This window comes from Littorina saxatilis, linkage group LG13 (assembly GCF_037325665.1).
Source record: "Littorina saxatilis isolate snail1 linkage group LG13, US_GU_Lsax_2.0, whole genome shotgun sequence".
Taxonomy (NCBI): domain Eukaryota; kingdom Metazoa; phylum Mollusca; class Gastropoda; order Littorinimorpha; family Littorinidae; genus Littorina; species Littorina saxatilis.
The window spans coordinates 32,946,339-32,974,044 of record NC_090257.1 but is presented as its reverse complement, the minus strand read 5'-3'; the positions used below and the strand labels follow the sequence as shown (position 1 = coordinate 32,974,044).

The 27,706-nt window shown below is 44.0% G+C and overlaps 1 protein-coding gene across 1 annotated transcript in view; it reads left to right on the top strand.

Moving 5' to 3' along the window:
- Positions 1-27,144, top strand: part of LOC138945535 (histone deacetylase complex subunit SAP130-A-like) — a 35,962-nt gene extending 8,818 nt beyond the window's left edge. Inside the window, exons 8-18 of the mRNA XM_070316973.1 lie at positions 549-731; positions 1,271-1,405; positions 2,749-2,971; positions 3,249-3,359; positions 4,474-4,592; positions 13,985-14,069; positions 16,004-16,131; positions 18,926-19,060; positions 19,311-19,414; positions 20,005-20,124; positions 20,576-27,144. Coding sequence (XP_070173074.1) covers positions 549-731; positions 1,271-1,405; positions 2,749-2,971; positions 3,249-3,359; positions 4,474-4,592; positions 13,985-14,069; positions 16,004-16,131; positions 18,926-19,060; positions 19,311-19,414; positions 20,005-20,124; positions 20,576-20,725 — 1,493 coding nt within the window. The 3' untranslated portion in view covers positions 20,726-27,144. The remainder of the gene's footprint in view (positions 1-548; positions 732-1,270; positions 1,406-2,748; positions 2,972-3,248; positions 3,360-4,473; positions 4,593-13,984; positions 14,070-16,003; positions 16,132-18,925; positions 19,061-19,310; positions 19,415-20,004; positions 20,125-20,575) is intronic.
- The last annotated feature ends 562 nt before the right edge of the window (positions 27,145-27,706 follow it).

The following is a 27,706-nucleotide window of genomic DNA, read 5'->3' as shown; positions in this document are numbered from 1 at the left end:
TATAATGACGATATGTCACCATGCGCGGACCATAATACATGCATTACAGCTTGTTCTAGCCTCTGAAAAAGTGAGGATGTCAACAAAGCCGCGGTGTTAGCTCCCTTGCATCAACGTTACATGTGTTGCCAAATCTATAAATAGGACGATCCAGATCAAAATGAAAATTAACATATCTCAACATTGAAGGGGTCCTAGACCACAATATTTTGCAGGGAACTTAATTTAGCATGTCTCCAGCTGTTGGTAAAGCAATTAGCGTGTATAGTCATCGAGTACATATGGCTTTAAGCAGAATAAAATTCACATTTATTCTGGATGTGTTGCTTTGGAGGGGTGCTGATTACATGCAGATATTAATTTAGATAACTATGCATATATCCATTCTTTCTTTCTTTTCGAAAGTAAAACTCAACCATGCAAGCATTAATTTTGCTGAATGAAGCAAGCACTCAATTGACAGAACTGTATAGCTCTTTGTTGTCTTTGTTCTTTCTTTCTTTATTTGAAAATCATGTCCACCGCCTCACAAGTGACCTTGCTTGCAGTCACAACACAGACGCCCAACCTGGCGGCATCCCTGTCTCACCAACTGAACCCAAACCAATCCATGTTACTCAATGCCCAGATGATGGTGGATGGCCTGCGACCGCTTGGCGCTGCAATGACGACGCTCAGTGGTGCCGTCGTGTCCTCCTCGGGCATCAGCGTTCACAGTGACCACAAGCCAGGTATGTGCTTGGAACACAAATCTCCCCCGAAAACTGAGTATGGCTGCCTAAATGGGGGGGGGGGGGGGGGTGGGGGGTTGGTTGCACGCTTCAAAACCTGCTCATGTTGAGTGTTTGTGGAAGTTCCAGCTTTTGTAAGCAGAAGAAGAAGAAGAAAATTTGAATTAACCTCCACCATTAGGGATGGCCAAATCTCAAAACCGGTTGAATAACTTCAAGAAAATCAGTATCCTGCAAGAAATATCGCTGCCCCGGTATATACCACATCAGGAAGCAGAAGCAGGATCTGCAGTGTTTATGTGGCTTTGTTTGAAACTTGATATTACAACGAAAAGCATTTGACCAGAATTTTCACTGGGCAGTTTCTACTAGCCCAGAGGTGGTTTTTTTACTCACCCCTGGCGATTGGGCGGATGATTTGGCCATCCTTGACCATAATAAATCCTTTCAAGACTTAGATTTCATCTTAGGTCTTATAACAGAGGTAGCACTGGCGTTGATGAGAACTTGTATTTAATGGCACTTTTTTCTGCTTGTAGCAATCTCCCTGTCAACCAGCAGCAGTCAGTCAGGGATTCACGCTTCACTGATCGCAGCCAGCACTGCCGCCGCCTCCAGTCATGCTTCAGATTTCTCCTCATCCACATCGTTACACATGGCTGCAAGCCTTGCAGGTAAGAGGTCTTGCACATGTCAAAGAGAATTGAAGGATAAGATTTCATATAGTCCTGTGCGCATGCATAGGGGTGTTCGGACATTGAGGAGAGTCTGCACAAAGTTGACCCTTTGAAATAAATCCCTCGCCGAATGTAGGGATAGAACCTACGCTAATAGCGACAACTGGTTTTGAAGCCAGCGCCGCTACCGACTGAGCTATTTCCTCGTCCATATTCAGCTGTTAGCGTGTATTGTGACTATGTGAGCAGTAAGGAAACACCCTTTCTTTTGTGTCCCCCCACCCTCTTTACTTACCCCACCCCCATTTTTGAACTGTTAATAGTTCATATGTGACCCTCCACCACGGAATGAGTCACATGTCACCTTTGCATGATTTTCATATTTTTACATTTTCCTTCAGAGTTTTTTATGCTCTATCCAGTGGTGAAAACCGTTTTAGAAAAGAGCAAAAACTGTTTGAGTTATAAGCCTGTGACTAAGGTGACCCTCACACTGTTACCAGACACTCCTCGGACTTATATTAAGCCTAGCGCAGAACCGCGCGAGGTGACATGCGACTCATTTCGTGGTGGAGGGTCACATATAGTTCCCCCCCCCCCCCCCCCCCCCCCCCCCCGACATTTTGTTTGGTCTACAGACCTCAAAACTGCCGCTTTTCAACTCTTTTTTCTTGCCTGTGTTATTGTTGGCTTCCCCTCGAGTAGCTTCCCTTGCTTCTCTGTCTTTGTCATTTGTTGGTTTGTGCAGTGCAGTTGTTTTGTCAGTTATTCTCCTCTTTATCTGTTCTATCGTCTTTCTTCTTCTTTTTTGTGTGTGTATTTTTGTGTTTTTGTGCCTGAAGAAGACCCTTAGGTCGAAACGTCGCTGTTATTCGTTCCGTGTTCGTCATTTTAACGTGAGTACATTGCTTTTTGGTCTCTTTATTGTTAATAGTTCTGTTAATTTTGAAAATGAGAAAAATAGGCTCAACAACAATGATCGGTGATTTGGTATTCTTTGGTACGGCTGTGCACCTTTGCACATTTGTGAAAAGTTGTATCACAGTCTGATGCGGTTGGATCAGTTAAGCAGCTTTTTTGTTTTGCTTCTTTCAGTTTGAAGACTCACAATTTGCAATTTCTCTCTTTCTTGCTTCCTTCTACTCCCATTCTCTCTGAGGCTCGCTCACACATGTTCACATGTTTGCGCGTGCGCGCGCACGCACGCACTCTCTCTCTCGCACTCTCTCTTTCGCTATCTCACACTTACACGCACACACACGCACACACTCACTATTCTTGAAGATTTAGAATTGTTCCAATGTGGAGTCCTTTGCAAAATATATTTATGCCTTCCGCAGGGAGCTCGGCAGCATCAGTCCTGACCCCAAACATGGGCCTCTCGGCTATCACCAATCTGGCGTCGCGAGCCACTGTGGCTTCCAGCATCTATGCCTCGGCAACGGCCCACCAGGCCCAGAACACCCACCAGCCACAGGCGCCTGGAACGCCAGGTGGCACCAGCAACATGAACGCTAACTCATCACCACGGCCTAGCATTTTGCGCAAACGTACCTTAGATGGGTAAGTAGTGAAATGGACTTGGCTGTGAATGATTGCAAGGTTTTAGTGTCAAATGTCCATAAAACTTCAGAAGATCGCTGAATTTTCATTAAAGTAACTAGATCTCTAGTCCATTTGAGTTAAGACTATTTGCTTTTCTGTTGAATGCTTTTTGAATGTTTAACTGTTAGATCTGTAATAGGCATCAAGTTGTTTACTATTGATAAACCTCAGATTTCAGTGAAAGAAGAACAGAACTTTATGGATGATGTTTTTATGGTGATGTGTTTTTGTGCAGGAATACGGTAATGCCCAGGAAGCCCAACTTCAGCCTGATGGCTGAGAGTCACAGTCCTCGGCCCGACACAGCGCCGCTCTCCAACATCAGCTCACCCAAGACCCCTGCCACGTAAGACACTACACTATAGTGTATTACCGAATATCAACAATTAGCACATTCTTACGGACAGGGTATCATTAGCGTCCCAACTAGTGCTACATTTAGGATATTACAAATACTTCCACACAAGAAAGAAAGAATCGGCTAAACATTCTATATTTTGTTAACTTCAAGTATCTGGAAGAGTGTGTGAGTGAACTGACTTAGAACTCCATTGTCTTCTCTCAAACAGTCAGCATACTGTACTTGTATAAGGATAGAAAGAAGAGATCCCAAGAAACTTGCGTGTTGTAACATCAGCCATGCTCTTACAGCAGAAGGATTCCTGCGACGTGGGGCTCCATCTAAGAAAGAATACTTTGACTTTTACCTTGACCAAGAATGTACCTATCATGGCAGGCCACCTGTCCTTTTAGCCTGTCCTTAATTGAACTAAGTCGACTTCGCGTAGCTCACTTCGTGAAGCTTCCGGAACGAGAATTCGTCCCTTAATTGAACTACTTTCAGCATAGCTTCGCCAAGTCCAAGGGAATGCACTCTGCTCTTTCGAGTGTGATTTCTACGTCCATCTTGAATCAAAAAGCACTCTTCTGACAAGAAGAACAACTTTGTCGCAGAGCTACAGCATAGCTTTGCATGTCAAAACTTGCGAAGCGAAGTAGGGTACAAAGTACTTCGCCGTAGCTGCGGGTTTTCGGTATAAAGACTTCCCGAAGCTTCGCCAAGACGACTTCGTGCTCAATTAAGGACGGACTTTAGGAACAATTTTGGCTCGTCCGTTTTGGTCTTTTCATGGCAGGTACCACTGTATGTATGTTGACCATGCTTCAGTGATACATTGTGTGCATCTCAGTGTCTATTGCAGAGAGAACAGCCAGTCCTCAACAGACACTGTACATATGTTGACCATGCTTCAGTGATACATTGTGTGCATCTCAGTGTCTATTGCAGAGAGAACAGCCAGTCCTCAACAGACACTGTACATATGTTGACCATGCTTCAGTGATACATTGTGTGCATCTCAGTGTCTATTGCAGAGAGAACAGCCAGTCCTCAACAGACACTGTACATATGTTGACCATGCTTCAGTGATACAATGTGTGCACCTCAGTGTCTATTGCAGAGAGAACAGCCAGTCCTCTACAGACACTGCGCTGTCGTCCAACGATGCAACCACGCCCACACACAACTCACACGGTGACGTCAAGGTCAAGGTTGAACCCATGGACGGGGCTGAAAATGGTGAGAGGCATATACTCGTTTGCTTCATGTCATGGAATTACGTGGTTGCTGATTTAGGGGCCTAGCACTGGCCTCATGAGCGCAGGGTTACCACAGATACAACGCTCTAACACACTTCTACACATTCGGTCACACTCTAACACACACAAGCATTCAGGTTGATGACTACAAGCACTCAAACAATTCACACACCTCAAAAACTAAGGAACATGTGGAACATTTCATTATTGAAGAAAAACAAGTCAGAACAATCAGTCTAGATCAAACATCCGAAACCCTCTCACCCTTTGGAGAATAAAAGGCCACACTTGCTAGTTTCGTACAAATTACACCCTAACAGAAACCAGGAAAAAACGTTCTATCTGTGCTTAGAATCATCTCATAGATCCAGGAAGTTTAATAAGCCATGACCTTGGAAACCACAATTCACTCACATATATATATTTAAAATGAATGTTCAGTTGACCATGCAAATGTACTTTCATGGCTCATCACAATATTACCGCTGTAGACTTTCACCTTAAGTAAAAAAGCAAATTTTCCAATTATACGCTCTCTCAATGTCAACTCCAAAACAGAAAAGCTCATCCATTCATGCCAGTCTCCTATTGCTCACTAAATTCTCTATTGCCCTTCATGTCAAAAACATAAAACTCTCCAAAACATGAATTACTTCCCCTGAATCACCACTTTACACCACCCATTCGATCCTGTCTAGTCAGTCGCCCAAGGACCACTTGGGTCAACCCGACAGGGTTGGGGTTGCTAACACACTTTTTTGACAGATTTTAACAACAGAATTCTAAATCTAGAGTCCTGGGGCTATTTGTTATAGGGCAATTCCCCAAAAAATGCTCACCTGAGCCTGAAATTCAAAATGGAATTGACGGCTTTTTCACCGTACATATGCAATGAGAGATGTTCATCGTTTGCCTCTTATTCACTCCCCTTGAATGCCGCCATTTTGTTTTTGATGCCATTTGGGAACGCGCCGTGTGAAGTCATTAAATCACATATTCTTACTCCAACTCACATATATAGCATTAACTTCCGTTTGATGCTTAGACATTGAAGTACAGACCCTGGTAACAGGGGGAGGTAACTCCCAAAACAAAACAAAACCTTGAAGTCAAGGCCCTGGTAGTTATCTCCCCTCACCGGCAGCCCGGGCATGCGCGGTACATACCGCCGGTATAGTCATTCCCTACTTCAACACGCTTGTGTTCAGACGTGTTCGTATTTCTTCTAGGCTTTTCAGCCTTTGGCCTCCTGTGAGGAAGGCCATTGACCCTAGGTACGTCTTGCTAAGCTGTTGGTGAAATCTTTCTTGTTTACAATTTTGGTATTGAACTGTTCACTGGCGGACAAGAGCAGTTGCTCACTCAGACAAGTTCTGTCCTTTCTACGCCGAGCAGTTCGTACTGTTGTTTAAGCTTAAGTCTAGTGACTTATCTGTAACAGATTCTTCTTGTTCATAGCTTGTGCCGCCATTTGCATTTTGGTAAATTGTGTTGTAAACTTGGTGTCTCCGTCTTCACGGAGTTGTGGTTTTGAACATGGCGGACAAGAGCTGTAGCGTTGCCAGGCAAGTGACATTCGTTTCCTGCTGAGCAGTGCGTCTTTCTTTTTATGCTTAAGCCAAGGTGAATTATCTGTAAAAGATCTTCTTTTTTAGCTAGGCTAAGAAATCACTCTCTAATTAAGGATTATCTTGCTTTTTAACTGGTCGGGAAGTTTTTTGACCAGGTTAGCATAGAATCGTTACGGGTCGTTTTCGACCCTTTATTGTGTTATCGCCTACTTTGTCTCCTGTTCAGAAGGTCAAAGAAGTCTTGGCGTCTCTTTCCTTGGTTTTGAGCTTCAAGAACAGAGGCAGGAGATGTTGACCTTTGAAGAGGGGTGGCTTGTTCCGCCTTTGCGGCGTTTCCACCCGGAGTCGGCGACTCTGCCTCAATGTCGAGGATTCGGCCGTCAGCTACCGTGACCTCTGCTGATGTGACTTTCCCTCAACCGTCGGGTTCTGCCGACGAGGTACGTGTTTTGGGAAGGTTGCTGCTTACCGCACCCTCAGAAAGTGTAGTTCGCCTCGACGGTTACCCTACCTGTCTCGTTGGGCCTGGCAGTGCGAACGGCTCTTCGTGTATAGGATCGTCTGCCTTGGCATCCGCTCACGCGGCTGCATCGGCAAGGGGGTTTCCGGCCACGTCTGGTTCGCCTTCGGGCGTTCCGGTAGTGGCACTTTCCGTTCGTTGTCATCAACTTCCGGCGGCAACCCTGTCGGGTTTCCGGTTGTTGGTGGCAACGGCAATCCGTTCCTCACTTCCGCTTCCGCTTGTTCGGTTTGGAGGGTGGGGGACTTAACGTGTCGGCTTCCGGGCATAGCACTTCAGTGTTTCCGGTTGTTCACACATTGGGATTGCCGTCTACCTCCGGTTCCGCTTTGCCGGTTCCGGGGTATGGTAGCATCCATTCCCTACCGGTTCCTCACAGTGCGGCTGCACGAGGTTCCGGTACTGGGGGACCATCATTTCCGGCGCGGGTCAATGATGGTTCCGGGAATGTTTAGTCTATGCCGGACGACTTTGTCGGTGATGGTGTGGATGACGACGAAGATCGGGATGACTCTTCTGAGGTCGAGTCTACCTTTCGAGTCGAGGAGAGACTTCTTCGGCTATTTATTTAGGCCGCTGAAGTTACTTCTAGATATTTGCAGAAGGGGTGACAGCTACTTCTCATCTTGCGGCTCCACCACCTTCTGCATTTGGCACAATGGGGTGCCGGCTACCTCCGGTTCTGCTTCGTCGGTTTCGGGTTGCGGTAGCGTTCATTCTTTACCGGTTCCGCACAGTGTGGCTGCACGGGGTTTCGGTACTGGGGGACAATCATTTCCGGCTTTGGCCAATGATGGTTCCGGGAATGATGACTCTTTGCCAGTAGACTTCCAATGTCAACCCTTTGGGTTTCAGGTCGTTGGTGGCAGCGGTACCCTGTCTCTCACTTCCGATTTCGTTTCGGCTGTTCCGGCGAGTGAAGGATCGTACGCATTAGCATCAGCTCGCACCACCACGGTGTTGCGGGTGCTTCCGACGTCAACCCTTCGGGGTTCTAGGTCGTTGGGGGCAGTGATGCCCTGTATCTTACTTCCGGTTCCGCTTCGGCTGTCTCGGATGGTGAGGGTCTGTACGTGATGGCATCTTTGAATACGTCTTGCGTCGGTCTTTCAGCGATGAACAGACGTGTTCTGTTTTTTTGGCCAAACTCATGGTGACTCTTGATTTGGCGGCGAAATTAACTTCCAGATTTTTCCTGAGGACACTTCGTCTTTGGAGCCTTTTGGCAGGTTGGCTTCCCGGTTTCCGGTTATGCCGACCAGTCTTTCTTTGATTTCTGTTGATGACGCCCCGTCCTCTGCACAGCCGTGGCTGGCTTCACCCCAGCAGGGTTCTCGTCTTCCATCTAACTGTGCGCGCAAGCCACGTTTTTTCGGAAAAACGAAGAACCTTATTTCTACTTTTTCGCTTCCGCGTGCACCTCTTCCGGTTACGCCGGAATTGGCGAATTTGAAGAAAGAGGGCGACAGGAAAGATAAGGTTTCGGCTTGCACGGAACAAGGAATGATGAGCGTTGAGGAGACCGGCAGGTACTCGCTCGAAGTGTCCTTTGTTTCCGAGACACTTATCAGAGCCCTCTCTCGGTCTATTTCATCCTCCCTGGAACCGTTTAAGTTTCGGGATGATGCTATGGAGAGGATGTTGTGACTTTGTTCGCTGCCTTGGCGAAAGTCACAGCAGAGCAAATGGCGACGTCAGCCAAGCTCTATGCGCAGTCCGTCTTCTGGCGGCGAGAGGCCCTGCTGAAGGATTCTAGACTTTCAGAGAAGTCCACAGTGGAGTCTCTGAGACTCTCGCCTTTAGTTGAGCAGGCCTTGCTCGGTCCTGAGTCGCTGGAGGCTCTGAAAAGAGAGTCTCAAGAGGACAAGGACTTGCATTTCGTAAAGCTTTCTGAGCTTGCGATTAAGCAGAGTCAGAAGAGGAGCGGCCCTGCGCCGTCTTCTTCTTCCCGCAACTCTGGTCAAAAGGCGAAGCAGTCGAATAGGGGTGGTAACCGTTCTCGCCCCTATCCGAAGAAGCCTTCCTTTGGGAAAAGGGGGTCAGGTGGCAAGCCTAACCCCCAATGAAGTCTCCCCGATCCGACCACTCCCTTGGCCCCTACCCCTTTGGTAGCGGGCGGCCTCTCCAGGGCCTTACCAGCATGGTTGTCTCGGACGAGCAATCACTGGATTTCGGGAGTGGTTCGATCGGGGTTCTGGCTGCTCTGGTTAGGGGACAAGGCTCCTCTGACCAGAACCACACCCAACTACAGATACCCCGCAGATCCGGAGGCGTGTTTCACCATTCAGGCGGAGGTTCGTCTTCTGCTACAGAAGCAAGCTGTAGAGGAAGTCATCGATAGTCAATCCCCGGGGTTTTACGGAAGACTTTTTGTTGTTCCAAAAGCGTCAGGGGGTTGGCGACCGGTGTTGGATTTGTCTCCTTTGAACGTTTTTCTTCGAAAGATACCGTTCAAAATGGAGACCCATTTGGTGACCCAGATATTGTGAACTGCCCGGTTCGAGTACTTCGGTCGTACTTGTCTCGCACGGCTCCGATAAGAGCTCCAACTCAGAAACTACTTTTTATTTCTGTTAACACGGCTAGAGGCAAAGATATTGTTAAAACAACTCTGGCGAGATGGTCGTCCACAGTCATCAAGGAGGCTTTTGAGTGGTGGCAGACCCACGGGGGGGGGGGGGGGGGGGGGGGGGGGGGGGGTTGGCGTTTAGCCCTTCCCTTACGTTCTCCTCGAACGCACGAGTCCAGAGCATGGGCTGCCTCTTTAGCTATTCTGCGCTCAGGCAGAATCGCTGATGTACTCAAGGCAGCATATTGGACGTCGGACAACGTTTTTCTCAACTACTACCTGGGGGACGTTTCTAGTACCCGTCAGGACGGTAGTAACTGTTTACCAGCCATGGTGGCAGCGGGCCAGATTCTGACTAGGAATTAGGTGAGTTTCCCGCCACCTTGTGTAGCAATTATGTGAGTTGGCGTAAGAATATGTTATTGAATCGAAAATATCAAGAATAAATTTTCATTTAATTAATATACTTACCCCACTGAGTTTTCAGTGGGAATGACTATACCGGCAGTATGTCTCGCGCATGTGCGGGCTGCCGGTGAGGGAAGGTAACTACCAGGGCCTTGACTACAAGGTTTTGTTTTGTTTTGGGAGTTACCTCCCCCTGTTACCAGGGTCTGTGCTTCAATGTCTGAGCATCAAACGGAAGTTAATGCTATATATATGTGAGTTGGGTAAGTATATTAATTAAATGAAAATTTATTCTTGAAATATTCGAATTTCACTTTGTGAGTGAAATGCAGGTGAGCATTTTTGCCACGTCGGTGACATTTTTTCAAACTCAAGTTAAGTACCCTTAGCTTTTTTTACCTCAACATTTGTAACCTTGGGTAGGAAGTTTGTCATGTTTGGGGAAATCTCTGCACAAATTTTAGTTAATAAAAGCATCATGACTATTATTTTTATGGCGAATAATGTCTGTTTTTTGTGTGCGAATGCCACGTCAGTGACGCTGGAATAGCTCTATAACAGTTTTATCTTTCGTATGCTGCATCAAATGACATCTGGCAGGACAAAACTATATTCTTCCAGGGCTGTGTTTATGTCAGCTTTTTCCCCCAGTCGATCTTTTTCTCTTTTTTGCAGCTGATGCACATTGACTCAATTTTGTTTCATATGGCTGGTGTCTGCCAAATGGAACTAACCAATATGGATGCCAAGTCAGTCCATCTATAAGAAAAATCGACTTGTGTGTGTATTTATGATTGCAAGATTAGCCTGGGACTGAATTATCTTCACTTATCGTTTGGAAGAATGACATATTTTGATTTTCTCAACACGATGTTGTACTCGCAGGTTAATGTCTAAAAGTATCAATAGGAAGAATGTTGTTTGTATATTGCCTGATAGAACAAAGCCTTAGCTTTTGTTTAATGTATAATTTACAAATGTTTGTTTCGCGAAACGAAGTATACAACGTTTATTTGTAACATACCCCCTGCGCCAAAACTGCGTTTTTGGCAGAATATGGGTGAGGTTACAAAGATGCTCCTCACTCAAAAGGGGTACAACGGAGCCATTTTTCGTCTACCAAACATCGGCTGTAAATTGAAAAAGCTTTCTGAAAAACATCATCTCTAACACAACCCCGTCGGGTTAACCCTCGACTATAGCTGGGCGATGCACTAGTCTTACTCCCCTAAGACCACTACTGTACACCATTCTAATTTTCCTTTTACACTTCAAAACTCAGCTTCCATCCCCGCCCACCCACTCTACCGCAATCCCAATCCCTCTTCTTGCGGAGTTGCGGAGTTCTAGTTTATTTTGATGTCAGTCAATTTTTTTTATTGTGGGGTCGAGGACGACCCCACTTACTCTAAAGCCTTGGGGACTGTGACATAGGCCATCGTTGTTACCGTTCTCACGAGATAAGTTCCTCGGCTTTTTGGCGAAAGCGTGCTAGCGTATTCTTCAATTCATTTCAGTGTCGCTACACATCAGCTGTAACCGTGGCCGAACGGTTATGGCGCTCGCCCGTTAAGCCTCTTGAGTCCAGTTCAGTTCGCGGTCTGCCCTTATTTTTTTTTTTACCCTTTGTCAAATTTGTTTATTTGTGTTTAGTTTTATTCATGTGTAAAGGATGACGTTGCCAGGAATATCAAAATTAAATTATGGTTCTGGAATTAATTTTCTTTCATTTCTCTCCAGTGTAACAACATTTGTTTCCTCTTTTTTCTGTGTTCTCATGATTGTTTGTTTGTTTGTCTTTCTGTATTATTTGTGTTTGTGCTGTTGTTGCTTTCCCCATTATTTTGATGCCTGTAGTAGTAGTAGTAGTAGTAGTAGTAGTAGTAGTAGTAGTAGTAGTAGTAGTAGTAGTAGTAGTAGTAGTAGTAGTAGTAGTAGTAGTAGTAGTAGTAGTAGTAGTAGTAGTAGTAGTAGTAGTAGTAGTAGTAGTTAGTGGTTAGTGGTTAGTAGTAGTTAGCAGTTGTTGTTGGTATGTTTACAAAATTAGTAGTTGTTGTTGGTATGTTTACGAAATTGACTTGGAAATTAACATGCCGGCGGAAACATCGTTAACGCATGCGCAGAGAAGAGAAAGCATGAGAATCTCCTATTCTAAAAAAATAAGCAACACTGGTAGCTACCGATCTTGAACCAGACTGACATAAGTACAGGTGGAAAATAAATAATTACCGGGCGGTATAAAGAAATACCAGTGTCACGAACTGAAAACTCTGCCTGAACAATCCTTCTCATTGCGGTCAATGCGCATGCGCTAACATTGGGAGATTAATCAGGTCGTGAACAACCTAACCCTAACCATAACCCTTACCCTAACCCTAACCCTAACCCATGGTTCATTCGGTCAAAGTGTCGCATTTTTTATTTCCAAGATTGGCGCATGCGCATTAACCGCAATGAGAAAGATTGTTCAGCAGAGGTTTAAGTTCGTGACACCGGGCAGTACTGAAACAACAGTTTCACTATGTCGGACACAATTTTACAGAATGTTCATGTATTGGTCACGCCGAGGCTAGAAGCAGCATTTGTTGACAAAATGCAGTAATCACTGAAATGAACATGGGTGGAAAAAAAAATGTCTTGTGCATCTGATATGTACAAAAATAAACAACAGTTCACTAGCACAAACCGATGCACCATTGCATACACACTCTTCAATAAACCATGACTCCTGTCAAGTCGTTTTAATTCCCTGTTCCTCCCTCGTCCCGAAAACAGCACAAGACCAAAATAAAATGTCCACACGACAAATACAATCATAATGTACAGTACATGTACATCATGCTCTATCCATGATATAATAGAACCATACGAAGCAACATTTAGTTAATCGACATTTAAGTAACGATGGTGTGTGTGAATGCGGCACTGGTGCAGAAACAGTTGACCATTATTTCTTGGAATGCCCAACTTATTTGCAAGAACGCCAGGATACCATTTAATTACCTTCAGAGTCGTTTTTTAATACTGTTATATTATTAGAAGGGGATATTAATGCAAGTCAGCTTGAAAACATTAATATATTCAAAACCGTTCAGGAATTTGTAAGACTAACTGGCGGGTTTGGACAAAATTAGACAAACACAGAATCCCCTCCCCCCGGTCTGAATACATGTCCTTTAATCCGTTTTCCTTGGGCGGTTATTATTCTTTACGCATACTCAGGTTAGACGTGTGTATGTATATGTGTGTTAACTTTAAAAATATTTTTTCCCTTCTCTGAATGATGTTAGTGTTGTTTTTTCCCTTCTAAATTTGGGTGACATCTTGTGTTAAAATGACTGACTATTTTTGCACATTGTTTTTTGCACATTGCTTTTGCACATTGCACTTGACTGTCTGCCATGTTCCTATCTATGATTGTAAGTTTGTGTTGAAGACACCGCCACAAGCTGTAGGCTTGTTGTTGTTTTTACTTCATGTCAATGTAAACTTTAATACATGAATAAAACATTGTTTTAAACCAACTGTACGAAGCACATTCTTCGATCATCTATCAAATTCTACCTGCGTTGAGTCAGTCACAGTTCTGCTTACATCTTCCAACAATCTCAAACCGTACTGTACCAAACAGCACATAATAGCGTCAATACAACCAATGTCCAGAATAGAATTGGATCTCATTGGTCAAACGCATCACAATCGTAGAGCCAATGGCTGATCCAAATCGTATCCTTTATCCACATACCACTGTATATACAGTAATATTGCCGTTTCAAATACTCTGCAACACATGTAAGTTTTGTAACCCAAATACAATATGATGGAGTCCGTACATAACCGTTTCTTTTATTGTTACACAGCTTCGACCCCTGTTGATTTTAATCAGCCAATTTTCTTGTGTTACCTTACTTTCGAGTGCCAGACTGAGAAACGTCCCTTGTTACCAGTTTGTTTTTGATTGTGGTGTTTCCATGCTTGCTTCCTAAGACAAAACAATGGTGTGTTTGGTTTTTCTCTGTAGCTTGTTTCCACGCAGGCAGGGCGGTTGGGAGGCGGCTCCTGGAGGGAAACTTCGACATTTTGGTTTGTTGGTTTTCAGATTGAATGGGTTATTGACTTATTCAAAGTTCATTCCAAGTTTCAAAGACATGCTTCTCAAAGTCAAAGATTCTGATTCCACATGAGAAAACCTGTTTAAGGAAATCAGGAGATTCTGATAATTAGTAGCTATGTTTTTTTCTGTCATTATGATGAATACAGTTACTGTGTTTCTAATTCAAAACGTTGTTTTCTGCTCATCCCAGGCCCAGCAGCAGCCTCCCCAGCAGTGAGCTTAGGTGGCAGCATGACTGATGCATCACCCAGGAAACGAGCAAGGAAGCAATTATTGTAAGTGTTGCCTTTTACACTGACTTTACTGTACAGTGGTATCTGCAATGTGAGGCCCCTCTGATGAGTGGACACCTCCCTTAAAAGGACACCTAGAGTCCCTTTGTGTATTTTCATGGCCAAATTACACCTGTCACGACAGGCCACCTGTAAGGTAGGGACACTTTTAACTGGTCCCAAGGGTGTCTTTTCGTCGCAGATACCACTGTACCAAACAGTGTAGCTATCAAAGCCCTTTGTTGGCTTCAAGTAGAAAAGACGAAAGTGTTCTGGCTAGGCTACACACTGGTCACACTTATATAACGCATGTCCATCAGCTTAAAAGAGAAGAGGCACCTTGGTGCCACGCCTGTGATCATAGTTTTTCTGTGAGCCATTTTCTCACTGAGTGCGCTGATCTGTATGATCAACGAGTGAAGTATTTTGACATTTGGACACTTCTAGCTTGAAACATTTTTACGGAGGTCAGCTCTGCAGCTCTCTTTGGATTTTTAACCCCTTCACTGCCACAGTATAACAGCATTTTGGTATTGCTGTGCGCCAGGGCAAATTTTGCTTTCTTCGGTAGGTTCACTAATCTGTTCACTGCTCAATCATTTATTGAGATATCTCTTAGATCTTTGGCATGTGGTTTGCTTACACCCTTGGCTATTATGTCATAACATGATCATTGGACTTTGTTTGTGATTGTTATAGTAAAAATCGATATAATGACCATTTTTGTCAAAAATTACAGTTTCCAAACTTTCACACACACACTGCAGCACGTAAAACCGCAGATAACACAGCTAAAACTGGTGTCAAACATCAGGTACTCACATTACAGCCCATAACAGTATTCTTCTGTGTGGTAATCCATAAATCATTTCTTGTAGAGCTTCCAGAACACTGTATCATTTGAAAACAGGTCTACGAGTTGATGTCCGACTTTCGGCCGCCATTTTGAATCTTATAGATCGGAAAAAACTTCTAGCAAAGTTTTCACCACGTGGTACTAACTTATCTGAACGGTCAATGGGAAAGAACTGTGTTTAAACCCCAACAAGAAGTTGGACAGTGGTTACCTCCCATTTCGTTTTCACAAATGTCCTGAAAAGTGCTGATGTAAATGCCACGTACCTAGTACGTGTATGGGCGTATGACAAACCAAACATGACCACGTACCTAGTACGTGCTGGGCAGTGAAGGGGTTAAAGGAGTCTGGCCTTTATTTTAAGATTTGAATTTTAAAAATCCTTGACACGTAGGGTTTCGATTTAGCTTTTGAGACAATGACAAAAGGTGACGTTTTCATGTCAGTATGTCCCAAATGACATCACCAGTACATTTTTCATTCTATCTAATCTGTTTTCGTTCTATTTTTTCTAATAACATGCGTTAACAATTGATTGCCAACTGGAATGGAAGAGCACAAAAAGTGTAACTTGATATGTAGTTTCTCTAGAGGCAAAAACATCTTCCACTTTCATGTCAGTGTGTCCCATGCAACATACATTTGCCAAACAGCTATGTGTAAGTAGATTATTTGTTAGTGGCATAGAAAATGCTGATCAACAATCAAAGTCAGTGTTCACATTCATTTTCTACCTATTTCTTATTTGTTTATTCTTTTGGCAATGGTGAAATGTCAGCAATCGTGTGTCATTCGGGACAGTAGACATGACACCTGACCTTTTGTCACTGTCTCTTTTATGTTCCCTTCGGGTGACGTTCCTAATTTTGTTTAGAAAATTTTTTTTAATTTAAATATGTGTAATGTTAAACTTGTGGGGTCCTGATTTGGCCTATATGGTCCACTGGACCCAAAAAGCAATGACTAACTAACTAACTAACCAAACAGTGTCGTCTTAAAAGGGGGGTTCCACTGAACTCATTTGTGACTGTTTCATGGGCGTGATGAACACTGAAATGAGGTGTGATTTTGTGTGTTTCAGCGATGTTTCCCACAGGAATGATAACGATGAGGTGAAGGACAACACCTCGTCAGACGAAGACCTGGACAGCAGACCTGCTGCCATCAAGGATTTTGTCAAACAAGAACATCCTCTGGAACACAGAGATGGTGAGACAGTCTCTTGTTTTTGCCGGGTTGCTCACTTCCCACTTTATTCCTGATTGTTAGTTTGGGGAAAAACTCAAAAATTGATTTCCAGTTTTACTGTCAGCTATAGTTTTATGTTTCAGCAATGCATATTCAGGTTTAGGGCTCTTAGGCCCCCCCCCCCCCAAAAAAAAGTCTGTTTACGGTAACATAGGCCCAAAAAATAGGGTCGGTAGGTCGGTATTTTTTAATTTTTTTTCCTCCTAAAAACTATATTTTTAAGTTATTTTGCCAAAAAACAAAGAATTTTTTTATTTTCTTATTTTAATTTTATTTTTTTAATTTTAATTTTTTCCCCAATTGCCAAAAAAAAAGTCTAGGGTCGCGCGAAAAAATAGGGTCGGTCGGGATACCGTAAACAGACTATTTTTTTTGGGGGGGCCTTAGGAGTTTCAGTTTTGGGCATAATTTAGTCCAAACACCCCTGTTTGTGTACATTTCCTGACATTTCCATCTTTATTCCCTAGTTGCGTATCAAAGTTTGTGCGAGTACCCTCTAATGATTTGATAACTAGTTGCGTATCAAAGTTTGTGCGAGTACCCTCTAATGATTTGATAACTAGTTGCGTATCAAAGTTTGTGCGAGTACCCTCTAATGATTTGATAACTACCGACGGGCGCAGTGGCGTGGTGGTAAGACGTCGGCCTCGTAATCGAGAGGTCGGGAGTTCGAATCCCGGTCGCTGCCGCCTGGTGGGTTAAGAGTGCAGACCTGTTTACACTACACATTGAGCGTAGTAAACTACGAATTTGAATAATATACTACGCAACTACGCAAGTCTGTCGTTTTCTACGCAAACGGTATTTATAAAAAAAAAAGAAAAAAAAGAAGTGTTTTTTTCTTTTTTTTTTCCGTCTTTACACCTGTTCCTTGTCCCGTTGTGCTCTCACACCGCCCCGTCCCTACACGCAAACGGTATTGTTTCGGCTACGCATATCACAATCCGTAATTTTCTTCATCTCCCTTGACCGATCCATTTTCCAATCCATGTTTTCGGCCAGCAGTCGTTTGCTGCGTGCAGCGCGTAAAGCGCCCACGGACGTTGCGTTGTAGCTTGTTAATGCCGAATAGGCTTCTCCAAGCAAATGCCGGGCACAACTGAAAGCGTTACTGCCAAACCATGCGGGCGTTTCGACAAAATGGCTGAACGCAGAGCACACGAAAGTGAAGATAAGAACTGTGAAGAAAATGACTCCGAAAGGCCACCGACCAAAAAGAAAAAGACGAGCAATGCGCCGAACCAAGTCTTTCTGCCAAAATATCATCAGGACTACCCATGCCTTGTCTTCGCGGAAAGGAAAACATCATGCTCATTGCACTGTCTGCAATTCCCATTTTTCCGTCAGTCAATCAATACATGTGGTAAAAAGTAGCAATCATTGTTCTTGTTGTTGTGATAGGTCGACGAGAAATTCTACACATTCAATTACAAAACTACACATTTGCCTCATTTTGCTCCCAGAAAATACACATGCAATGTTTTAGGGGTAAACAGGTCTGAGAGTGGAGATTTTTCCGATCTCCCAGGTCAACTTATGTGCAGACCTGCTAGTGACTTAACCCCCTTCGTGTGTACACGCAAGCACAAGACCAAGTGCGCACGGAAAAGATCCTGTAATCCATGTCAGAGTTCGGTGGGTTATGGAAACACGAAAATACCCAGCATGCCTACTCAACGAAATCGCAGTGAAGCTGACTATGCTCTCAGAGTATAGTGTGGGGAACCCAAATGGGCAAACGAGCTCACACGTAACCAGACAATTCTGGAACGCTGAAGAAGAAGAAGAAGATAACTACCGTACTTTCCGGGTCATAAGGCGCGACTTTTTTCCTCGAGTTCGACCCCTGCGTCTTGTATAACGAAGCGCCGAATCCGTGTATGAAATACGAAAAAAATCAAAGAGACCGCTTGAGTACCAGTCAAACAACTTGTGATAATGCATGTTTCAGCAATTAGGTACTGCCCTGCCTTTGATCTGGCCGCACACACAGATTTCCACTCTGTTAAACTCGGTCACTGACCCCGGTGCAGGAAGTGTTTCCTCTCTCAGATATGACAGGGGAACCACCTCTCATGGCAAAAACTGGGTCATTGACCCCTGGGAAGAAGGTCGTGTCTATAAACAAGGCCACCCAGCTATCACAATGCCTTTGATCTGGCCGCACACACAGAGCACACATATTTTCACTCAGTTAAAGTCGGTCACTGACCCCGGTGCAGGAAGTGTTTCCTCTCTCAGATATGACAGGGGAACCACCTCTCATGGCAAAAACTGGGTCATTTTGGTGCGCCCTATCGGCCCCCTGCGTCCAATGGGTGACTGGATTACAATTTTTTTTTAAAAAGAAGGGGGTGCGTCTTGTATAACGAAGCGCCTTGTCACCCGGAAAGTACGGTAGTTGTGTATCAAAGGTTGTGCGAGTTTCCTCTAATGATTTGATAACTAGTTGTGTATCAAAGTTTGTGCGAATTTCCCTTAAAAGATTTGATAACTAATTGTGTATCAAAGTTTGTGAGAGTTCCCTCCAATGATTTGATAACTAGTTGTGTTTCAAAGTTTGTGAGAGTACCCTCTAATGATTTGATAACTAGTTGTGTATCAAAGTTTGTGCGAGTACCCTCTAATGATTTGATAACTAGTTGTGTATCAAAGTTTGTGAGAGTACCCTCTAATGATTTGATAACTAGTTGTGTATCAAAGTTTGTGAGAGTACCCTCTAATGATTTGATAACTAGTTGTGTGTGGTGTGCAGAGTACATTGACGAGAATGGCATTCGATGGACAAGGGAGAGAACTAAGCCCACCATGTCCATCATGAGTGACTACTCTGTCACCTGGAAGCCTCGCTTAAATCACTTTCCACGACACACCGATGTTCGGGCCAAAGGTGAGGGCAAGGACATGCACATACCCATGCACACACACACACACACACTGTCTCTGTCTCTCTGTCTCTCCTCTCTCTCTCTCTCTCTCTCTCTCTCTCTCTCCCTCCTCTCTCTCTCTCTCTCTCTCTCTCTCTCTCTCTCTCTCTCTCTCTCTCTCTCTCTCTCTCTCTCTCTCTCTCTCTCTCTCTCTCTCTCTCTGAGTTTGCTTACATTTACCTTGGCCGATTTCAGTTGTTTCTGTGTCGACAGATGATCGCAACCCTACAGTGAATGAACTGATCAGCCAGAGGGGCATTCTGCAGAAAGCAAGTGGCTGGAAACTGTATTACGTGTCAGCACAAGTGGAGGATGTGGTAAGTACTGTTTACTGAAAAAAACTTAAGTTTATGTATTGTTCGTATTTGTGTTTTAACTTTTGTGTTGTGAGAAAGACAGTGTTCAGGCAGAGTCGGTGAATGGATTTGATAAAAAATCAGTTTTGAATATTGACCATCCCGAAGAAGTCAGCGACAGGCTTACACAAATTTGGTGAAGGATTTACCAAAACTGGTTTTTGTTGTGTTTTCTTTTTGTTTTGAAATCAGTTTTTGTCAAACATTCGCAGGACATTCTTTCTTTCTTTTTTTCTTTTTCTTTCTTTCTTTCTTTCTTTTTTCCTTGCTGACTTCCATCTTCCATGCTTCCTTTCTCATGACCTTTGGAAACAAAATTGAATCGGTCCTGAATAGCCCAAATGATTGAATGGACGGTTAAAAACCAACCAACAACCATTCTCAGTACCTATGAGTGAGGGCTAGCTAGGACAACAAATAACTGTCACACATCAAGTCAGCAAAAAAGGTAGTCTTTTGTGTACCCCTCCTGCAGTAACACTGATACTGATAATAAGTTATTTATTCTCAGAGTAACTACCTTCATAATGCTAATCACTGTACATGTGCAGATTGAGAACGAGCAGAGCATGGAGGAACGAATGGAGAAGTTGAAGGAACGACTGGCAGCCAAGGCCTCGTCTCATACATCATCTGAACAGGACTACAACAAACTCTTGGAACTCACCAGGGTGAGAAATTGTTTGCCACAATCCACACGACTGATATTTTTTTTTTATCAGTTGATAGAAGATGTTTGGAAATAATTTGGGTTTGTATGGGTTGTGATGTCAGCCCTTGTACAGAAAACCAAAGAAAAGAGATATGGACAAATTTCAGAAATAACTCTCTCTAGTTTGTATGGGTTGTAAAAGAAAGTTTGCTTGGTTTTATTGAGGCAAAATTTCTCATGTGACATTATAGGCCAGTCACTAGCGAGGGGAGCGTCTCGACACGTGCTCCTCGTCCACGTGTTACGGTGTATAATGTCACGTGGGAAAGTTTGCCTCAATAAAGGCAAAAGTTTGTTTCCATGGCCAGAGACTATAAAAGTTGGTGTGTTTGGAGAGGGGGGGGGGGGGGGTGTGTGTGTGCATGAATCATATACAGAGTATAAAAACCTGTTTGTTTTCACATCGACAGGGGAACCTGCAGCGGTGCCAGGTGGTGCGACAGCAGATGATGGAGGCCAAGACCAACATGCTCAACATCCTCAAGCACGAGCCCAAGATCAAGGAGATCATCCACAAGAATCTCGCCAAGCGCACCATCAAGAAGAAGGAGCGATCATAACCGACACCAGCCACTGCGCTACTGGAGAAAGACTTTTGGGGCAACAAGGCATTTGACGGATTGTTGCCAACAGCAGTGACTGCAGCAGCATGGCTGTTAATGCATCAACACAGTTGCTGACAGAGTGGCTTTTCTGGCAACAAAGCAGTTGTGGACATATTACAGCCAAAGTGGCTTATCCAGCTACAAAATAGTTGTTGACGGACTGCAGCCAACAGGAGTGACTGCAGCAGCATGGCTGTTGATGCATCCAAACAGTTGCTGACAGAGTGGCTTTTCTGGCAACAAAGCAGTTGTGGACATATTACAGCCAAAGTGGCTTATCCAGCTACAAAATAGTTGTTGACGGACTGCAGCCAACAGCAGTGACTGCAGCAGCATGGCTGTTGATGCATCCAAACAGTTGCTGACAGAGTGGCTTTTCTGGCAACAAAGCAGCTGTGGACATATTGCAGTTAGAATGGCTTATCCAGCTGCAAAATAGTTGTTGACGGACTGCAGCCAACAGCAGTGACTGCAGCAGCATGGCTGTTGATGCATCCAAACAGTTGCTGACAGAGTGGCTTTTCTGGCAACAAAGCAGCTGTGGACATATTGCAGTTAGAATGGCTTATCCAGCTCCTATATAGTTGTTGACGGACTGCAGCCAACAGCAGTGACTGCAGCAGCATGGCTGTTGATGCATCCAAACAGTTGCTGACAGAGTGGCTTTTCTGGCAACAAAGCCGTTGTGGACATATTACAGCCAAAGTGGCTTATCCAGCTACAAAATAGTTGTTGATGGACTGCAGCCTTGGAACAGCAGTGACTGCATGGCTGTTAATGCATCAAAACAGATTCTTCTGCGGACAGATTCTTGCCAGAGTGGCTTTTCTGGCAACAAAGCAGCTGTGGACATATTGCAGTTAGAATGGCTTATCCAGCTGCAAAATAGTTGTTGACAGCTTGCAGCAGCATGGCTGTTGATGCATCCAAACAGTTGCTGAAAGAGTGGCTTTTCTGGCAACAAAGCAGTTGTGGACATATTGCAGTCAAAATGGCTTATCCAGCTACAAAATAGTTGTTGGCGGATAGTAGCCAACAGCAGTGGCCCAGACAGAGTGGCTATTCGTTCAACCATTGGCTGTTTCACAGGCAGAGCTGTTAACACATTGTAGCCACCAGCATCAACCCTAGCAGGGCAGCTATTCTGGCAACAAAACAGTTATTGATCATGATTGATTGTACACAACAAAAGTGACAGCGGAAGAGCGGCTGTTTGGGTGAGAAAGTAGTTGTTGACGGTACACAACAAAAGTGACAGCGGAAGAGCGGCTGTTTGGGTGAGAAAGTAGTTGTTGACGGACTGTATGGTTCACAGATTGTATATATATCCAGAGATTCTCCCGAAAGGGGTGGATGGCTGCCTAAATGGCGATGTAAAAATGGTCATAAACGTAAAAACCCATTCGTGCAAAGGCATGAGTGAACGTGGGAGTTTCAGCCCATGAAGGAAGAAGAAGGAGAAGTATATTCAGAGAGGCTATTCCAGCAACAAAGCAGATGTCAACAGCACACTGATCTCATCAGAACAGACTTTTCTGCAACAACACAGTCGTTGACAGATTGCAGCTAACAGGAGTGACCCAGGGCAGAGCAGTTGTTGGAGCAAGGGAGCAGTCGCTAACCGCTCATCTTCATAGCTAACGACAGTGACCCCAGCAAACTGGATTTGTCAGCGACAACAGTTGTTGGCAGATCATAGCCAACAGCAAAGGTCCTTGCAGAGTGGCTGCTCCAGCGCAAAAACGGTTGTTGACAGGTTGTAGTGAACAGCTACTTACTTGCTTACTGATCCCATAATCCGCCAGGGTCGTGGGGCCACTGCACTGACGAGCGCTGCGCCAGCTGTGTCCATCTCTGCCGGTTGTGGGCAATCTTCTGTGTTGTCGTGAACAGCAGTGACTAGAAAAGCAGTTGTCGAGGGCTTTGAACTAAAAGTGATGTTAGCAGTTGAGCGGCAGTTTCTGTTGTAAGATACTTGCTGAAGGCCTGTAATCAACCGTGTAGCTGGTGCAGCAAGTGAGCAGAGCGGCGGTGGTGCTTAGCAGGGTTCTGTGTATGCATTCGCCAACACACAATCAACAGCCAAACAATGGTAGACAAAATTCAGAGGAGACATGTTGATTTGGAGTCTGATGTCCACCTTTGTTTTGAATACGGGCTTCACTTATGCTTGAGGTGGACTTGAAGGACTGTATATTGAATCTGGCGTTTCTGTCACAAGGAATGGTTTGCAGAGCCAGACAGATTGAATGAGGGCACGTTAACTTGATTCTCCTTTGTTGTCAAGAAGTGCTTCTTCTTCTTCTTCTTCTGCGTTCGTGGGCTGAAACTCCCACGTACACTCGTGTTTTTTGCACGAGTGGAATTTTACGTGTATGACCGTTTTTTACCCCGCCATTTAGGCAGCCATACGCCATTTTCGGAGGAAGCATGCTGGGTATTTTCGTGTTTCTATAACCCACCGAACTCTGACATGGATTACAGGATCTTTTTCGTGCGCACTTGGTCTTGTGCTTGTGTGTACACACGGGGGTGTTCCGACACCGAGGAGAGTCTGCACACAAAGTTGACTCTGAGAAATAAAACTCTCGCCGAACGTGGAGACGAACTCACGCTGACAGCGGCCAACTGGATACAAATCCAGCGCACTACCGACTGAGCTACATCCCCGCCCTGTAAAGAAGTGCTATACCTGTATTTAAAGTGATCTTTAGGACTTGATATTAGGTCAGGCAGCTTTTTTCTGTCTGGCTGCATTCTGTGTTGAAGAAAGGTTACTTAAAGTCTGAACTCATCTTCAAAAGATCAAGTAGGCTGTCTTGTGGGTTGCTGAGTTGTAAAAGAAGCAAGAAACTTCCCTTCTTTAATTCCTGTGTTTGAATTTTAAATTTGAGTACTTGTCAATTACCTTGAATTAGATTCAGCAAATTCATCCGTACTCTTTGAATCGGCAAAGAGCGTTGTTTAGTTTCATCTGACAAATAACTTGTTTGGAGGGACTGATCATTGAAATGAATGACTGAGACTGAGAGGCTGGGTAATAATAGCTATTCAACATAACAGAAAGACAATTTTGTTGGTATGGTTAGATTTGAAGATAATTACACATTAACATGCTTCCATTTGAAACTTCGAGGTTGTCATCGTGGATTGACGCCCGACCAAAGCTAATTGAAGCCCGACGGAGTGAAGCGACGGAGGGCTTCAATTAGACTTTGGGAGGGCGTCAATCCATGATGAAGACCGAGAAGTTTCAAATGGAAGCATGTTAATGTTATTGTAATTCAATCTGACGACGATCTCTTTCCTGCTTTCATGCGATGGTAAACAGACAGAATTGGTTCTGTTCTGTTCACACACTACTTTCAGTCCACCTACCTGCAAGGGTCAAGTCCCAAGAAATATGTCTCTGTATTCCTATCTTATCACTCTGCTCCTGTTTTGTTTTCTTTCACATACATTTTTCCTTCCTTTTTGACGGGTTTCTGGACAGCAAACCCCCCCGCGGGTTAGGGGGAAGAATTTACCCGATGCTCCCCAGCATGTCGTAAGAGGCGACTAACGGATTTTGTTTCTCCTTTTACCCTTGTTAAGTGTTTCTTGTATAGAATATAGTCAATGTTTGTAAAGATTTTAGTCAAGCAGTAGTATGTAAGAAATGTTAAGTCCTTTGTACTGGAAACTTGCATTCTCCCAGTAAGGTCATATATTGTACCGTACTTTCCGGGTTACAAGGCGCTACAGCGCATAAGGCGCACCCCCCTCTTTTTAAACAAAATTGTAATCCAGTCACCCATTGGGTGCAGGGGGCCGATAGGGCGCACCAAAATTAAAAAAGTATACCGGTAACAAACGGTCGAAGAAAGAAAATAAGCCGCACATCAAAGGAAGAATACAGAGTGGAAATATGTGTGCTCTGTGTGTGCGGCGAGATCAAAGGCAGGTCCATTGTGATAGCTGGGTTGCCTTGTTTAGACACTGACCTTCTTCCCAGGGGTCAATGACCCAGTTTTTGCTATGAGAGGTGGTTCCCCTGTCATAGATCTGAGAGAGGAAACACTTCCTGCACCGGGGTCAGTGACCGAGTTTAACCTATGGGGCGGTCTCTTTGATGTCTTGAGAGGAAACTTGGCCAGGGTAGTACCTAGTAGCTGAAACATGCATTATCACAAGTTGTTTGACTGGTACTCAGGCGGTCTTTCGTATTTCATACACGGATTAGGCGCTTGTTATACAAGACGCAGGGGTCAAACTCGAGGAAAAAAGTCGCGCCTAATAAATGACCCGGAAAGTACGGTACTACGTTGCAAGCCCCTGGAGCAATTTTTTGATTAGTGCTTTTGTGAACAAGAAACAATTAACAAGTGGCTCTATCCCATCCCCCCCGGCCCCCTTTCCCCGTTACGATATAACCTTGAACGGTTGAAAACGACGTCAAACACCAAATAAAGAAAGAAAGAAAGTCAAGCAGTATGTAAGAAATGTTAAGTCCTTTGTACTGGAAACTTGCATTCTCCCAGTAAGGTAATATATTGTACTACGTTGCAAGCCCCTGGAGCAATTTTTTGATTAGTGCTTTTGTGAACAAGAAACAATTGACAAGTGGCTCTATCCCATCCCACACCCCACACCCCCCCCTTCCCCGTCAAACACCAAATAAAGTAAAGTGGACAGCAAACTCTAAAACAAATTCTTTTCATCACAAAAGCGATCTTTGGAATTGACTGACATAGTCCGGAAGAATTCATGCATCAACTTACGTCACGTATTCGACGTCATCACTTCGCATACCTTATCGTCTCGGTATTTCGTTGGCCTTCATATTTCCTACTTGTAAAATGACCCTCAAAGCTAACCGAGACTAGTTGAGGTTGTATCAATGCGCCTCGCCAGCAGGTGGTTAATGGCTTTTTTAGCGAGTGGTTATCGACAATTAATGACCGGTAATTTTTAATGAGTTGGGGCATTCTGACCAATCACAGGATCTGTTTCATTAAAACGCCAACTTGATTGAATTACAATGTTATTTATTGCGAATGTGTGTCTTCTGGCCTGAAGGAGAGATGGATTTGACAGTTGTATGTTAGATAACCCCAGGGATCTCCATTTCTGTGCTGTCAAAACTCAAATACTGTACAGCAGTGACATAAAGGACTTGAACTCTGATAGTAAGTATAAACGTCCAAAAATAAGATAGAAAAAGGTCAGAGATATTGCCTACTTATTGTGTTGCATTTCCAGATTATGTTTTCATGCACAAGGCATTCATGCTTTTTAAACTGTTGCAGACAGATGCAAATGCATCCATGGATGTACTCACACACACACACACACACAGCACTAAATATCGGCGAATGACATCTCCCTGTACATGTACAACTTCCCATGCAAGCATCACCATGCACTGATTCACAAACGTACACGAACACACACACACACAAAGACACACACACACACAGATTGGATTTCACCTTTGTTAATAATGTTATGATCTCAGTACAGTACACAAGTAAAACAAGAACAAGGATGTTTTCGCTATACAGTGGAACCCCCCTTTTAAGACCCCCCAATTTAAGACTCCCTCCTTTTTAAGACCTTGTTTTCGCACACTTTCTGTTCATATTCTCTAAATTTACCCCCATTTTAAGACTCCCTCGTTTTTAAGACCTGATTTTTTCAGAATTTTGGAGGTCTTAAAAGGGGGGTTCCACTTTACAGCATAACGGCCATTGGAATTTGTCCTGGTGTGGAAACACTCATTCAACCATTCACTCCTTGAATCCCAGACTTTTAGCCATGTAGCATTAATAGGGAGGGTGGGGGGAGGGTATTTAGGTGGAAGAAGTGAAATGTAACTTAGAAGTATAGCATTGCCAGACATTGTTGGCTCTGAAGATGCATTTTCTGTAAATTATGAATGTGTTAGTTTATATACTAAAAATGAATCAACTGGTGATTCCTTGATGACAGATATGAGTTTTAGTAGTTGAAAACAAAATATACGCTTTGAAGTTAATAGAAAGTGTAAATATGATGTAATTGATTTTAGTTGCATCAGCTGAATTCTACATGCAACTTATCTGTGGGTTTTCCCATGGGAATTATAACAAAAGTAAAGAAGAGATTCAAAATGAAAATGTGTAACCTTTTGATGTATTAATATGCAAATGATGTTTTTGTGTTCATAACATGTATTGGTCGATTTTAAGATTGTACAATTGCAGCCAATTGAGTGTGGCTGCAGAGAGAATACCATACAGTTGTTATGGTTTCCATTGCAGTTCACATCTACACATCCGCTCAGAAAAAAATATTGAGCAATATGGACTATTTTGAGCGGAAAATGTTGATTAAATACCATTTTTATGATGAAATCATTGTTTTCCTGCATTACCAGTGGGTTTGTGTGTGTGTGTGCCTGTACATGCATGCATGTGTGTGGGTATGTGCATGTTTATGTGTGTGTGTGTTCATCACAAAATAAAACAAAACTGAACGGCAATGCAAAAAATGCAGCCTTCACCCAGATGGCAGGTACTGTAGATGTCCTCAAATACTTTCATTTCATTTCATTTCATTTCATTTTCATTACTTTATTGTCCCATCGCTGGGAAATTCGGGTCGCTTCCTCCCAGTGGAAAGCTAGCAGCAACGGAGTCGCGCTACCCAGGTGTCTGCGTGTTTAGGTGTATTCAGCCACCTGCACTTATAGCAGAATGACCAAGGTCTTTTACGTGCCATTGTGATGACACGGGGGTGGGACATGGCTTCCGTCTCTGGGTCTGCACATAAAGTTGACCCGTGTCCGTCCCGGCCCGAATTCGAACCTGCGACCTTTCGATCACAAGTCCAGTGCTCTACCAACTGAGCTACCGGGCAATAGCTCAGGTTGCAGACGTCACAGCGGCTGCCGAACATGGCATGACATAATGCTTA